At 43.4% G+C, this 16,481-nt stretch overlaps 1 protein-coding gene across 4 annotated transcripts in view; it reads left to right on the forward strand.

The window, feature by feature from the left end:
* tbck (TBC1 domain containing kinase) overlaps positions 1-16,481 on the forward strand; it is a 62,163-nt gene that overhangs the window by 16,804 nt on the left and 28,878 nt on the right. For all 4 annotated transcript variants that reach the window (XM_035906307.2, XM_006787104.3, XM_006787103.3 and 1 more), the window contains exon 22: positions 11,298-11,459. In XM_035906307.2, coding sequence (XP_035762200.1) covers positions 11,298-11,459 — 162 coding nt within the window. The remainder of the gene's footprint in view (positions 1-11,297; positions 11,460-16,481) is intronic.

Below are 16,481 nucleotides of genomic sequence, written 5' to 3' on the forward strand. Positions count from 1 at the left end.
TATTTAATATAACCACACTACAGACGGACAAGAGCCTGTTTTTATGCATTGTCGTTAGCAACAACGACGGTAACACCATCGCGTGTCCGCTTGTTTATGTTCCACATAAACCTTTCACAATAAAGCTCAAGATCCTCGTTAGACTTTTCAAAATAAACTGAATCACGTGAAAGAGCAGATTAATTACGGATGAGAAGTAAAAAAGAGCTGCCAGGTGCTAAAAAATAAACCTTAGACTCAAACGTTAGAACAGGCTTTTCCCTGCAGCACGCCGTGTAATAAATACAAAGAAAACGGCGCCCGTTACAACTTATGTCTAAAAATGTATTGTTTCATGCATCTGTTAAAACACTCGACTCCAGCTACATGACGCGCAGCTGGAAACACTTCCCGCAAGTCGAGATTCACAGAATTTACAGAAAATGTTACATTTTTGTGATTTATATCGTTATCAGGACGATAGATGTCTTATATAGGGATATGAGATTTTGGTCATATCGCACAGCCCTACTCCCTAAAGAATCAAAAACATCAGAAACAATGTCTGAGGAGCTTGGGGGCATCTACTGTCTCTCCTCTGGTCACTATGACAAGGGTGTGTACTTACTGTGCATACACTGCAAGCATGGATAAATATGCAAAGGACACCACCTAAGAAAAGTTATTTGCTAATAGTTTGCTAATGCTTTTAATACATCTGGCCCTTCTGTACACAGAAACACAAGATTAAGTCACTTTCTTTAAGGTCAAACCCTTGTAAGTCACTACACGCGCTTCCCTGAAAAAGAAAGCAACTAATCGTCCACTTCCTGTTCAGACCAGCTCACACATGCCCGAAGATGTGTGATACTGTATGCATTAGTATGTATGGGCATTATTTCAGAAAAGGGTCCTCAAGTGCTAATTTGGATCGAGATCGTTTAAAATTAATATGAAAGTCATATTACTGCAGATGTGGCCTTATAAACTTGTACTTTGAGAGGGTTGGAAAGTTATTATAGTCTTAAAATTTTTGATAGTGCTGATCTGGATGTTTTTGAAGTTGGCCTCATGATAAAGGGGGCTTTGTAAAACTTCAGCAAGTACAGAGAAGGTGAAAACTCACTTTCTGATGTTCTTCAAAAGAAATGCATAACTTATCAATCAGTGAACTACTGCCAAATGATTGGAGTCTTATTAGCCTTTTGGGATGATCTAGATGTAGATATTTAGATCAGCAATATTAAGCATTAGATTAAAAGGAAAAGAAAATGTTCATAAAAATAATTTTTAGTGTAAAATTAGCAGGTTGCAGTCTTCACAGTGATGCAGGTTGGCAGGTATCTTTGTGTTTTAGTGAATTTAAAAAGTTGTGATATGTATGCTTCCTTTACCGGTGTAGCATCAAACATATATATTATTATCATCGTTATTATTAAAGGGACATTTTTTCAAACATTTTTGTGGGGGGTGGGGATTTGGCATGCTCCCAGCATGAGGTTTGTCAGCGGATGGCAGCATTACACTTTGATCCTTTCACTGAGTGCAGGTATAGCGCAGAAAAAAAAGATCATATTAACAGGGGCCCAAAATTAAATGATATGCAATTAACCTGTTTCCCTCTAGGCAAACCGTCATTTACAGCAACTGTTTTGATAACTTGCTACCTTGTCTATATAAATTTTGATCGTTACACTAGAGCTGTGGTAGTGTGCAGACTGTTAAAGACATTACACAACTTGTAATTTACACTAATTGAAGCCAGATTAGTCTGCATGTGCACTATCCACTGATGTTTTTGAACCCTTCACCTTGCTCGGTGATACATCTTTAGTTAAACCCACACACACAGAGACCAGTTCTGGTGTGGGAAGTGTGAGTTGTGACCCTTTTAACCCTTATCCTCCCCCTGAGGCTGTGTGTGAGTCCAGTATTCACGAGGTGTGCCCTTCTGACTGCTAATGTCCCCGATCCAATATGAGACAAGGTTGGAGGGTCATCTTCCATTCACACACAGACACACTGACTGTCACTCACATGCACCGGCCAACTCGGCTGACTGCTAATGCGGTGCAGATCCTCCGAGGCATTTTCACAGCTCTCACCACAGTCACATTTTGCCCACACACACACACACACACATGTCAGCTTGCCTAGTATCCACATTAACAAACCCCCGAGATGATATAAACAGGTGGACAATGCTGGTTCGCTTGCATAAATCTATTGTAGCACCCCACCCGTGATACTGAGTCTAAATCCACTTACCTCAGTTTGGACCCCCTAGGCGGGGTGTTAGGTTCGTTACAGCCTAGATACCACAAATGGTTCTGGTATAGACAGGAATCAGGGAAACTATCAGTAAACCTTTGCCTGCAAGTTAGACTTAACCAGTAGTAAAAGAATCAACCCCAGACAACTCTTTAACACAAACCAAACATTTACTGAATGTAAGGGCTGGCAAAAGTAATGTACAACACACCCTTTTCTTAACTCAATTCAAATGATATCCAGCTTCATAAACAAATGAAACATTTGACATTATGTTAAACAACACAAATTATGTTATCACCTCTTGGTAAGTGACTCACTAATATACACTCAAAAATATGCTATATAACTCCACTAGATACACAATATTCACACATGGGCCCCACACGCACTCACATTCACACTTGTTGCAGGCCTGTTCGCTGCTCACAGCGGACGATGGAGAAAAATCCTCTTCTCCCCAGTAAGAGCACAAAAGTCCAACTTACAGTTCAGTTGCTCGGTAGGTTGCTGTTCACCAGTCCAAAATAAATCCACTGTCCGCTCTCCCTGCGGACCCGATGCAGTCTCTGCTACAGCGCGTTAGCCAGTCACTGTCCAGCTCTCCGACAGTCCATAGCGGCTGCCTCCGTGGCGCAGCCAAGCAGTCCGGGCTAGCCTTTAGCCTCGGCTGTACGTAGCTAGAAACACAGTTCTTTTCACGGCGGTGCGACCGTTGAAACAAAAAGTCACTTCGCCCGCACTCTGTTGCAACACGCACTCTCTTGTGCTAGTTAACCTCAGTAAACTAGCCGAGTCTCTCACATCTGTTCAGCTAACCTCGTGCATCTCTCCATGCCGTTCTCCTCTCCTCCTCCATTGTACCCGATCACAGGTCCCGTTCTCTGCTACCTTCACGGGCCTCCAGAAAATTAGAATTCTGAACAATACTTTAACTCTCTTCAGAATTACATACCATAAAATAATACTTTATGATTAACATAACAGTTTCATTGTTCTAATTACCTGTATTTACCTTGTGACATATTACAGGGCAAATTACATTCAGAGTACAATTACATCACATAAACTTAACTGTGAACACCTTATGTTACTGTGGCGTTTAAGTCCATGGGAATTATGAGTATCTACTCCCAAATTCCCATCCGGGCTACACCCTCCCCCTTCTAAATGTGTTTGATGCCCCTATCAAACCCCACAGATTTATAAACACAAAAATCTGTGCTTTGTTAGTCCAGCTGTAATTTAACACAGGAAGGGCATAGGGCTAGTGGGTGACACCATGATGTCTGGCAAGTGTGATCTCGTGAATGTCTATAAGTGCCACTCCCCACCAAAACCCCATGGCTCAAAACCACTACAGGGTGATCTGATGATTGCCCGAGTTCATCGTAACTCAGTCTCACCACAGGCCTCTTTAGTCTCTGTGGGCGGCCCATTGGATGCTCCTCTCCTTCCAGTGACATCCCACTTTCTTCGGTTCCCTCCTCAGGGCCAGTCACTGTAACTGCCTCAGGGTCTAGATGGAGATCTGGAGGGTTATGATCATCTGAATTTCTTCCAATATCTGCCAAATCAGTGGTTGAACTCTCAAGATACAACACATTTGGCTTTTGACCTCGGCCCCTCAGAAGCTGTTCTGACAGTGACGGAAGGTTTTCACAATCCATGCATGGGAATTGTGTCAGGCATGCATCTTCGGATTCAGACTCTGACGAAGATATTGCATCTCCCTGATTGTCAACTGGTTTAGCCTTGGCGAGTCCCCTTTGGGATCGAGTGACAGGTCTATCAAACACCTCTGGTTCACTATCATTTGGAAGTCTCACTAGATACCCTATGGGTAGTAAGTGGTTACGATGCACCGTTTTCTCCACCCCCAGTCCCTTCTCAGGTTTCACTCTGTATACTGGTAGGCGGGGCATTTTGTCAAGCACAACATAGGGTGCAGTTCTCCACTTATTCTTCAACTTGTGCTTTCCAGTGACACCAAAATTCTTTAGCAACACCCGGTCTCCTGGTGCCAAGGTCTGTTCTTTCACATGCTTGTCATGTGCTTTCTTGTTTCTCCGATGACTTTTGTCAGCAGCCTCTGTCGCTAGGCGGTAAGCTTGTTGCAAATCAGCTTTCAGCTTAGCTATGTACTGGTGATGTGTCAGACTGCTGTGTGTCTGGTTGTTGGTTCCGAAACAGATGTCCACAGGCAGCCGGGCCTCCCTGCCAAACATAAGCAGGTAGGGTGAGTACCCAGTTGCTTCGTTCTGCGTACAATTGTACGCGTGTACCAAATGACTAATGGACTGATTCCACGCCTGTTTCTTCTTGAGATCCAAGGTTCCCAGCATGGAAAGTAACGTCCGGTTAAATCTCTCTGGCTGTGGATCTCCCTGGGGATGATAAGGCGTTGTCCGGGATTTCCGGATTCCCAACACTCTCAGAAGGTCGTGGATCAGCTTACTCTCGAAATCACGTCCCTGGTCAGAATGTATCCGGGCTGGAAGTCCATAATGTACAAAGTACCGCTCACAGAGAATCTTGGCTACTGTGGAGGCTTTTTGGTCTTTAGCTGGAAAAGCTTGTGCATATCTGGTAAAGTGATCAGTCACTACCAGAACGTTAGCATATCCCTGAGAGTCTGGCTCTAGGGATAGAAAATCAATACACACGAGATCTAGTGGCCCACTACTGGTGATCTGGTTCAATGGTGCAGCTCGTTGTGTAGGTGCTTTACGTGCAACACATCTCCCACAGTTCCTTATGTATTGCTCAACTTCTGCACTCATCCTAGGCCAGTAGAATCGGTCTCGTATGAGCTCCACAGTCTTGTCCACCCCCAGGTGACCTGACTCATCATGAAGTGATCTAAGCACCATGGCAACATGCTCTCGGGGTAGTACAAGCTGATGTATTTCCTTTCCAGGTTGTCTCTGTACTTTCCGGTAGAGTACTCCATCAGTGATTGCCAACTTGTTTGCCTCTCTTTGAAGCAACATGGCTTCTGCATTGGAGTCCTTATTGAAAGTAAAGGGAATCGCTCCATTCATGGATTTCTTTACAGGAGCGATCACTGGATCATTGTCTTGTGCTTTGATAAGCTCGGCTCTGCTTATCTGGGTCAAACACCCGTAGTCAAGATGAGTGGGGAAAACAAAACACTCTGGGAGTGCCTCAGGGGAAACCCCTAAAGATTCAGCAAAGCTGACTGTCCCTCCTCCTGCTGACTTTCTACAGGAGATCTGCTTACACAGAGCTTTGACACTGTCCAAGGGCAGAGTTTGCCAATCAGTGTCGTCTGTTGGTAAGGGGTTGCGCGATAACGCGTCAGCATCAATGTTGCTGCTTCCAGGTCGGTACTGGAGAGTGAAATCGTAAGTGGCAAGAGCAGCTAACCACCGATGCCCAGTGGCATTGAGCTTGGCAGTGGTGAGGATATATGTGAGGGGATTGTTATCCGTCCTCACCGTGAACTGTGCTCCGTACAGGTAGTCGTGAAACTTGTCAACTACAGCCCACTTCAACGCCAAAAACTCAAGCTGGTGCACGGGGTAGTTTTTCTCTGATGAGCTAAGCTTTCGGCTAGCAAATGCAACAGGTCGCAGCCCTTCTGGGTGTTCTTGGTTGAGCACAGCACCCAACCCCTGAAGGCTAGCATCAATGTGCAACACATAAGGCTTGGTTGGGTCTGCGAATGCCAGAACAGGTGCATTTGTAAGAGAATGTATAATGTTCTGGAAAGCCTCTGTACATGCAGCATCCCACCTGTCCCCAAACGGTTCATTTACCCGATGGTAGGTCTTTTCTGGGACTCTGACAGCTCTCTTTCCTTTCTGAGTTGGTGGGTAACCTTTACATAGTTCGGTTAACGGCTTGACAATGATGGAGTAGTCCTTTATGAAGCGACGGTAATACCCACAGAACCCTAGGAAAGACTGCAGTGATGGGAGATCGGTGGGTTGCTTCCAGCGAGCTACCGCCTCAACTTTGCTTGGGTCAGTGGCAATCCCTTTCTCCGACACTATGTGTCCAACATATGTCACCTGTGGCCTGCAGAACTGACATTTGTCAATGGACAATTTAAGGCCAGTCTCTTCCAGTCTGTCAAGAACTTTGATTAGTCTCTGCTCATGTTCTTCCAAAGTTCTTCCGAAAACGATCAAATCGTCAAGGTACACTATGACCTCAATCATGTGCATGTCTCCCACTGCTTTCTCCATTACTCTTTGAAAGGTCGCGGGAGCTCCTGTTATCCCCTGGGGCATCCTCTCAAATTGAAAGAATCCCAAAGGACATATGAAAGCGGTCTTCTCCTTGTCCTCTTCTGCCATGGGAATTTGGTAGTATCCACTACGCAAATCCAAGACAGAGAACCACCTGCTGCCAGACAAACAGTCCAACGCCTCGTCAATGCGAGGAACTGTGTATTGGTCAGGGACAGTTCTGCGATTCAGGGTCCGATAGTCCACACACATGCGCAACCGCCCTGTTTTCTTTCGTGCCAAGACAATGGGGGAAGCATAGGGACTCCTTGATTCTTTTATTATCCCCGCTGCCAAAAGTCCTTGCAGGTGGCGGCGTAAATCATCCAGATCAGCTGGGGCAACACGGCGGGACCGCTCTCGGAAGGGGGTATGGTCAGCTAGACGGATGTGATGTTGCACTCCTTTAGCCAAACCCACATCCCATTCCTCTGTCGAGAAAACTTTGCCTCTCTCTGCAAGTTTCTGACTAAGCCTCTGTTTCCATTCAGCTGGTATAGGAGAGTCCCCAAAATTAAACAGAGATGGGTCAAGCTTAGTAGAAGCTTTTGTGTTTGGGCCTGGGACATCAGTCACTATATCAGCTACATGCAGGTGTGCAACCACAGTGCCCATGGGAATGGCAGTGTCTTTTAGTGACTGGTTGCGCATGAGCACCAGAAACTTGTCTCTATCAAGCATCTTTGAGAACAATACGGTTGGCTGCACAAGCACACTTGGGGGAAGGGCATGTGAAGCTGCCCGTTCTGTGATGAGGATGCTGTCTCCAATAGTGTGGATGTCTTTGACTTTACAGACAGCTATATGTTCTTTCCCAGCTGGAATGACCAGTGGTCCAGGACCAGTCCACTTAACGTTAGCTACTGGACTGTCATCATCCTTGGCAGACTCAGACATAATGGTAGGTAGGTTCTGAGGCTGCTGAACATTCACTTTGGCAGAGCAAACACTCTCCACTCTCACTTTCTTTCCAGTTGCAGAAATGGGTCTGATTTTATGAACATTGGTGCCCACCAAGACAGGTATGGTATCTGAGCACCGAGGGTCTGGGCACACCAAAGCGAGGACTGGGATAGTCTCAACTTTCTCTCGTGTTTCTTCAGGGAATTCCAATTCAATTTGAATGTACCCCCTGTAAGGATAGCTGGTCTCTGATTCACTTAGGCCCCAAATATCTAGGCCCGTAACAGAGCGTAAAGGCACATGAGACAAGTGTTTTGAATACCAGCTGTCAAAAATGATGGTCACCTGAGAGCCACTGTCTAAGAGAGCAGTGCAAGGTACACCATCTACCTTCACACCGGCTGTGGAGGGTGGCCCTACCAGACCTTCAGGGAAACTAGGCGTCCTGACATTGACAACACTCCGGTTAACACCTACATTGGTGGTGTTCGGTTCTTTTGCAGAACTGGGAGTTTTATTACTTTCTCCCTGCTTCCGTTGAGCCTGAATGAATTTCTGTATCACTTTAGGGTAGTTTTCTGGAGCCTTACACTTGGTAGAGATGTGCCCATCCTCCCCGCAGCGATAACAGAAAAAGTGACTGGGATCTCTGAGTGTTCTTGCTCCCCGCTGAAGGTGCGTGGGAGAACCATGGTGCCTGGGCGAGGGCACCGCAACCCCTGTGCTGGGGTTGACTGACATGACAGAGATCTGTTTTCGTAGCTTCACCACTTCTTTCTTTAACGCTTGGAGGTTTTTGTCTTCTCCCAAGCCGTCTGCTTCAGCATACTTTGTGGATGCTGCCCCAGGTGAATGGACACCTGGCACCCCTGCAGCAGTGGTGAGCTCATTGACTTGGGTTTTCAGACCTTGTATCTCAAGTCTAAGATTTTCCACGTGTGCCCCTGTGGGTACAGTAGCGCTTTTGACATGCACGACTTTGTTGAGGTTAAGTCTGCGCCGAGAAGCTTCATGCTCCTCCTCAATGCGGACCTCATTTAACAGCTGCAGAAAGGTAGGGGGATTATCTTTTCGTTCCCTTAAACGCAAACTTAACAGCATCAGGTCAGACCCTGTTGCACCTTTAATGAGCTGATCAAGACGTGCTTTGTCAATGAGGGCAGGAGACAGACCTCCCTTTTTGACCACCTTGCTCAGAGATCTCTCCATTCTTCTCAGAAACTCAGAAAGTTTCTCCCCTCTGTGTTGACATAGCATTCGGAAGGCAAAATAGAGTTCCTCTCCTGTTTCTGGTGTGTCAAAAGTATTCTCAATCACATCAATGTATTCTTGAGGTGTTGCTTCAGGGTTATTAAATCGTACAGCCTGTAAAATCTCCAACGCAGGACCCTTTACACCTTCCATTATCCTGATTTTCTTCTCTCTGTCAGGCCGATCATATTCCTCTATCATCAGTCGAGCCTGTAGTATCCAGTTCTCCAACTGCTCCTCTCCTGGGGGTGTGGGAACAACCCCTGAGAAGGTGCGCAACCTCCTGTAGCTGCTATTGTCACTGGCAGGCTTAGAGGTGTTTTGCAGAAGGTCTCCAACAGCTCTGATGATTGCTTCAGGAGTGGAGGCCTGCAGTGTGGCGGCAGGTCCCAAATCAGTTTGAGATGCCTGCCAGTCATCTGCACCCAGCTGGTCATCTGAACCATCCTCCTCCTCTAAGTGGCCGATGATTCTCCAGGGTGAATTGCTGCCATCAGCTAGAATGTCCAGAGGAATGGCTTTAGTGTTTACCTTTTCTCTGCATTCACACAGTACGGTCAAACACTTGCTCTGAGGATCATACATACGTCCTCTAACCTTCACACGTCCAAGAACTTTAATGGATTGCAGAGTTCTTTCTATGACTTCAATCTCTGTGTCCTCGGGAACATCTCTAAGTAGTATGGCATGCGAAGGGTTAAGGCCTTCTCCTTTACACCAGTGCCGTAACTGAGCCATTTCTTGGTGCTGGGTGTGTGTGAATCTTACTGTATGTGTATAGTGTAACACAATACCAAACACAAACTGATTTTGCTCTGCTGTAATTTACTATAACTTCAAATCACTCTCTCTTTAAGGGTTGTCTGGGTCACAAGTTAATACTAATTACTACCAGTCTTTATCCCAGCGGTGCCTCCATTTTATGTAGCACCCCACCCGTGATACTGAGTCTAAATCCACTTACCTCAGTTTGGACCCCCTAGGCGGGGTGTTAGGTTCGTTACAGCCTAGATACCACAAATGGTTCTGGTATAGACAGGAATCAGGGAAACTATCAGTAAACCTTTGCCTGCAAGTTAGACTTAACCAGTAGTAAAAGAATCAACCCCAGACAACTCTTTAACACAAACCAAACATTTACTGAATGTAAGGGCTGGCAAAAGTAATGTACAACACACCCTTTTCTTAACTCAATTCAAATGATATCCAGCTTCATAAACAAATGAAACATTTGACATTATGTTAAACAACACAAATTATGTTATCACCTCTTGGTAAGTGACTCACTAATATACACTCAAAAATATGCTATATAACTCCACTAGATACACAATATTCACACATGGGCCCCACACGCACTCACATTCACACTTGTTGCAGGCCTGTTCGCTGCTCACAGCGGACGATGGAGAAAAATCCTCTTCTCCCCAGTAAGAGCACAAAAGTCCAACTTACAGTTCAGTTGCTCGGTAGGTTGCTGTTCACCAGTCCAAAATAAATCCACTGTCCGCTCTCCCTGCGGACCCGATGCAGTCTCTGCTACAGCGCGTTAGCCAGTCACTGTCCAGCTCTCCGACAGTCCATAGCGGCTGCCTCCGTGGCGCAGCCAAGCAGTCCGGGCTAGCCTTTAGCCTCGGCTGTACGTAGCTAGAAACACAGTTCTTTTCACGGCGGTGCGACCGTTGAAACAAAAAGTCACTTCGCCCGCACTCTGTTGCAACACGCACTCTCTTGTGCTAGTTAACCTCAGTAAACTAGCCGAGTCTCTCACATCTGTTCAGCTAACCTCGTGCATCTCTCCATGCCGTTCTCCTCTCCTCCTCCATTGTACCCGATCACAGGTCCCGTTCTCTGCTACCTTCACGGGCCTCCAGAAAATTAGAATTCTGAACAATACTTTAACTCTCTTCAGAATTACATACCATAAAATAATACTTTATGATTAACATAACAGTTTCATTGTTCTAATTACCTGTATTTACCTTGTGACATATTACAGGGCAAATTACATTCAGAGTACAATTACATCACATAAACTTAACTGTGAACACCTTATGTTACTGTGGCGTTTAAGTCCATGGGAATTATGAGTATCTACTCCCAAATTCCCATCCGGGCTACACTATACAGAAGGGAAACCTTAAATTTTAAAACACTGAGAGTAATGTGACTGAAATAATAACTGCTCTGAGACGTATTATCAGGATGTGGTTTTATTTGGCTTGGAATAACCTGTGCAGGTTTCTTGCTCTAAAGCTCCTCAGCCCCCTGATGTTCTTCCTGTCATTTTTCCACAACAACACCCACCTCGAAACATTTTCCCAGCTGCCTCCCCCACATCAAATATCCCTCCAGGCAGCATTGACAGTGCACAGTTTTGTTTAGTGAGCTCCCCGTTTTAAACCCATAAAGCCATGTTAAGTAAACGCACTGTGCACATGCAAATTATCCTCATTATACACAAACTGATTATCTATTTCTCACTGTGTGCATGCTGCATGGCATTGTCCCATTTGCAGGATCCCATTGAGCATCTTTAGAGGCATGTTTCTCTTCGGGCACTCTCATATTCACTTACTTTGTAAAATCTTGTCTTTGTTGTGTTTTTTTTTTTTTTTTTATGTACCCACAATACAGATGTTTTTCCACTGCACAAGATCTTCCACTTGTGGGACACGTTGCTCCTGGGTAACTCCTCATTCCCATTCTGTATTGGCGTAGCTATATTGCAGCAACTCAGGGACCGCCTATTGGCTAATGGCTTCAATGAATGCATCCTGCTCTTCTCTGACCTGCCAGGTAAGAATGTCATCTGGTATGTACATCAGTGTATTTACACAGACTTTCCCTATTCCCTCTTTACAATTATGTTCCATACAAGTGTTACTTAATTACCTACAGCCAAACAGTATATATGAGAGTTTCCTAAAAGCTTTAAAATCTCTCATGTAAGCAAAGAAAAGTCAAACAAAAATACTTTTTTTCTGCCTTTTTTAAAATCTCACTCGAAGTGTTTACATCTTAAAGCAGCGTGCATTTCTAGGAGGCAGTGTTCCGTTTCTCAGAGTACTTATGTGCGCTCATGTGTCTGAGTTAATGATATCCTCAAAGCAGACAGCTCTGCACTCTTATACACACATACTCGCTGCTTGATGTGCTCCTGGCGCTGCCGCGCTCTGCTCTGCATCTACTGAACAGTCAATCGCTGCGCCCTGGAATTAGTCTGCTCGCAGCCTGTTTGCTTCTTCATCATTCACATCGTCTTCATTCAGAGTTTAAACTCTTTCTGTCTTAGCATCTCTTGTATGATATCATTAAATGAGCACTTGCAAAATTCCAGGTAGATACAAACAAATAAAGTCAGCGATAGCGATGTGAGAGTAGCATGTTGCCTGAGGCCCCTTCCTTCTTTGAGAATGCAAAGAGACAGACATATTTACTGAAATGCAAAAAAAAGAACAAAAGGCAAAAGAATTATAAAATGAATGCATACACCTGCACGTGGACAGACATTTCAAATTGGTTAATACCTCATTACACCACCTAAGCACCATTGTCAGTGCAGCAGCAAGAATGAGACGTAGTAGGAGGAAATATTGAAAAGTTGGGATGGCAAATACTTAGTCTTTTAACTTTGCAGTATCATTGTTAATCCCTGCAGATTTCAGTGTTTTACAGACAAAAGAAGCAATTCCGACTCCTGTCTTGTACGAAACAGGAGGAGGGCCAACAAATCAGGGAGGAATTCAGCGGGTTTGTTCTGTTCATACAGGCTTAATGGATATGCATACTTATTAACCGTGTTGGTTAAATGTATTCATTAAATTCTTTTCACAGACTCACTCCAGGTCAGAGTTATAAATGTGTTATGGGCAGACAGTGACAGAGTGCATTTGGGATTTTGCTGTTTCCGTTGACTGCATGTTGCCGTACAGTGACGAGTCCTAACAGTGTCTCTGATTATGCATCTACTTTACTGCTCCTTTTCACTTTCACAAAGCGATTACTTAGCAAAGTATCGGTGACATAAAGTCAGCAAGCGGCATTCTTAATGCATGTCTTCAGAATATAGGTTTCACCTGGGGGATAGCTCAAACAATTTCCTTTAAAACTATATTTCCAAATGGTGCTTAGCCCCCTTTTTTTCTTGCTGAAAGGCAAAATGACTTTGGGATTTAAAAAAAAAGCAAACAATAGAGACAGGAACAATTTGTCCAAAAGGGACACTGGAGCTGACTGTAAACTGAGCCCCATCTTCTACAAACTTTAGTGGTTGCAATACGTCATTGTTTTACTGCCCGAGTCCAGGAGATTCATGTGATTGAGGCAGAAGGCAAAAGGAGATCCAGTTCTCCTTATAAAGGTAAAATATGTTGGCCTAGAGCTGCAGTCAGCTTCTCTGGCAAGATTTCCTTGGAGTTGTTTCTCCTGCCAGCTTGTTTCTGTATATCACTGCCAGCCCCATTAGCGCAGCCTGTGTATACCTAGGTAGTTACAGTGTAGTATCTGGCACTCACTCTAAACTATATTAGGACTGAAATCTAGGCTGCTGCATGACCTCAAACAGGACTTGTTTACTTAAGCTTCGAGCCACAATCTGGTCCCTACTCACAATAGTTTTATATACCTTACAAAGACAGACTCCTAAGTTCTGCACACTTCAGCACAATATTTATCACCTCTAAGACAGCATGGGTCTATCTTCAAGGGATTTATTGTTCTTTCTTTAGCCCCACAGTAGTGTGGCTTTTGAGATGCCATTGTGGGTCTGTCAGTCCACCGTAATGGTCAAGACTGTGATATTTCAACATGATGAATCCTTCTGACTTTGGTGCTTCGTCTCTACTAACCCCACTATCAGGTTAAAATTTCACTGCTTTAAAGCTTCAAACCTCTCATTTGTGAAAAATCCCCATTAAACTTGTCTGTGCTTTTAGGGGGAGGTTATCAAATGTTAGTGCAGTCCAGTGCAAAAGCCAGCAATCACATCTTTATATTTTACCATACCACACCACCTTATTTAAAAAGCACTCAAAGTAAACAACAGCAGGACTGACTAAAAAAAACAAAACCCAAAACACAACATAAAAGACAAATACAGACCAGACAGTAAAAAGACACGGGGACATATAAGAACTGTAGACGTTAACAATAAAGGCGTACATAAAAAGTGAAATAAAGTCACAGTCAGCATCTCACAGTGAGTCGAAAGGCAAGAAATAGAAGGGTGTTTGTAAGCGAGATTTAAAGACAGAAGTGAAGGAGCTTGCCTGATGTGCAAAAGCAAGTCGTTTCACAGCTGCAAAAACTCTTTTACCTCTTAATTTGCTGTGCATCTTTGGAACAAGTAAAAGCATCTGGTCTGCTGACCTGTGTACAGTGTGTCTTTAAAAGCAGAAGTGTCAGGCCTAAATAGCCACAGTAGTGTACCAAAATGCCTTAGCATGTTAGCATTTAATTCAAAGCAAGTCCAGCATTTTAGGCTCCTGCAAGCTAAGTATTTGTACAAAGACTGCAGTATCATTTCAGAGGAAGCTACAAAAATTCAAAATTTAGTCTCTTGAGCAACAAAAGCTGAATTCTTAACATTTATGAATCATAGTGCAGAATATGTGAAGGTCTATTCCCTGGTTTAGAGTGTGTTAGCAGGTTGAAAAGTTGACTGCTATCAGCTCTGACAGCAAGTGATGACACAGCGCAGGACACATTGAGCTTCCTATTTTGTAAGAATGAAAACTGCAGCTAAATAATTGTTATGATAAATCATCACAACATCAAAGAAGGTTTTAGTTTTTACTTCAGAAATACAATAACAAGTGATTTATAGATGTGAGCATTTAAATCAAACATTTTATGAACGTGTAAAATATAGTAAATGACATAGAGGGAAATGCAGAGAACATGAGAAGAAACAAAGACTTAGTGTTATGTTTGAAGTTCTTTTTAATACTGCTTCTCAGCAATTGATGAAAAAAATATGGTTTTGAAGGTCAGTGTGTGCTTTCCCTCACCATGTTCATGTTCATGAAAGCGCACACGCACACACACGCACGCACACGCACACATAGTGAGTTATGGTAGACATCCTGTGATTTGTGTACCGCACCTGCTCCATTCTGCCATCAGGCGTGCAGAATTGATGTCCTCATACAACTGAAGCTCACATTCATTTGTTTCAGAGCAGAGTCCACATGCGTCACATTTTTGTAACTACAGGAGCTGCATGTATGGAGGCAGAAAATATATACCATGCTGCTGGCTGGACATTATAAGAGAAGACAAATAGTCTGTCCAGCTTCTGCAGCACACACGGAAAGATAAATTACAGAACCGTTTGGATGCAATATGGAATATTACACATTTTACTGCATATGTTTAAACTCTCTTAGATATTAGATTAATTTAAATAACTTCAGGCTGAACCATCATGCAGTTTACTGAAAGCTACTTTGCAGCATTCGTGTAATCTCCACTTCGCTGATTTCTGTTCATTTTGTTAATTTTAGCTTGTGCATGATGGAAGCCTGTACTTAGTGGTCGTGACTATGACTGTGAATCCAGAGAGCTTACATTACACATATGACTTATTCTGAGTTTCAGTGAGTTGGATGAACATTGGAGAGATTTATAAGCAGACTTGACATTTAGTTGTGAAATTTAAAAAAAAAAGTCTTCTGCCTTTCTGTTCAAATACGCAGCTACCAGAATAAAAATTAACAGTCAAGATAATATTGCAAGACAGTAGCCCTTAAATGGTTCAGACACACTCCTCTCTTTTCCTCTTTCTTGGTAGTAAATAGGAGTAGAGACATTAATTCTCAGTGACAAGCCTATTACGCATGACACAGGAAGTCTGTAGTTGCAAATTTTCCAACAAAGAAGGGAGGTCTAGATTCAAAGAAAAATCTGTCATGTTTTCAAGTATTCATGATGTCAGTTAAATCATGTGGTGTGTATTGTAAGTCATCTTCATACATGCAAATACAGACTTATCTCCACAAAACGCCTGTTTGAGTCTCCAGATTAAAAAAAGACAAAGGGATAAAGGACCCTGAATAGTTTTCTTTTAAGTGTTGTGAATGATTTAACTGAGTCGGTATATATCAGAGTATAACATAACATGTGAAGTAGGTGACCTGCTGTGCAACATTTAGACTAGGAGCGAGACATTCATCTCAGCTTCCCATTTGTTTGCAATTAATCGGATTCTGTGATTCCCATTTTATTAGTCTCGTATCCTCGGGTAATCTATAAAACTCTGTCCTGTTTGGAGACATCATTGATTCACAATGGACCAGAGAGGCTCCCCAGCTGAAGGGGGAACCGTGTGTCTACTGATGATGCAGAGGCATTTGCCTTCACGGGACATTAGCATTTGCTTCAATGCGCCGAGATGGGCACAGAACTGATGAGCTCTACTTATAGATGTTTAGCTCTGAGAAAAACAACCATGACTTACTGAAACTGCTTATGGAAACACAGCACAGACAGACACCTTGAACGTTAGTAGAAGGAGATGTAGAGGATGGAAAAAACAATGTCTCTAGGACAAATTTGCCATGTTACAAATTACATTTTCATTTTCATTTTAGGATGAGGCCAATCGCCTGATGTGGAGCTATTTAAAATAGTATAAAAAAAATGAAAAGGTGGTACTGGATAGTAAGTAAAGTATGTTAATGGATGTACATCTGTATTTATGGATGAGGAATCCTGCTGAAAATTAAGTTTCCTAGACGTACTTTCAGCATGGATAAGTTTCTATGTGAGTTACCAATGCTACTTATTTAATTTTAGAACCAAAAATAAAAAAAATAATGC

The sequence above is a fragment of the Neolamprologus brichardi genome, chromosome 6 (assembly GCF_056152115.1).
Source record: "Neolamprologus brichardi isolate AB-2024 chromosome 6, ASM5615211v1, whole genome shotgun sequence".
Taxonomy (NCBI): Eukaryota; Metazoa; Chordata; class Actinopteri; order Cichliformes; family Cichlidae; genus Neolamprologus; species Neolamprologus brichardi.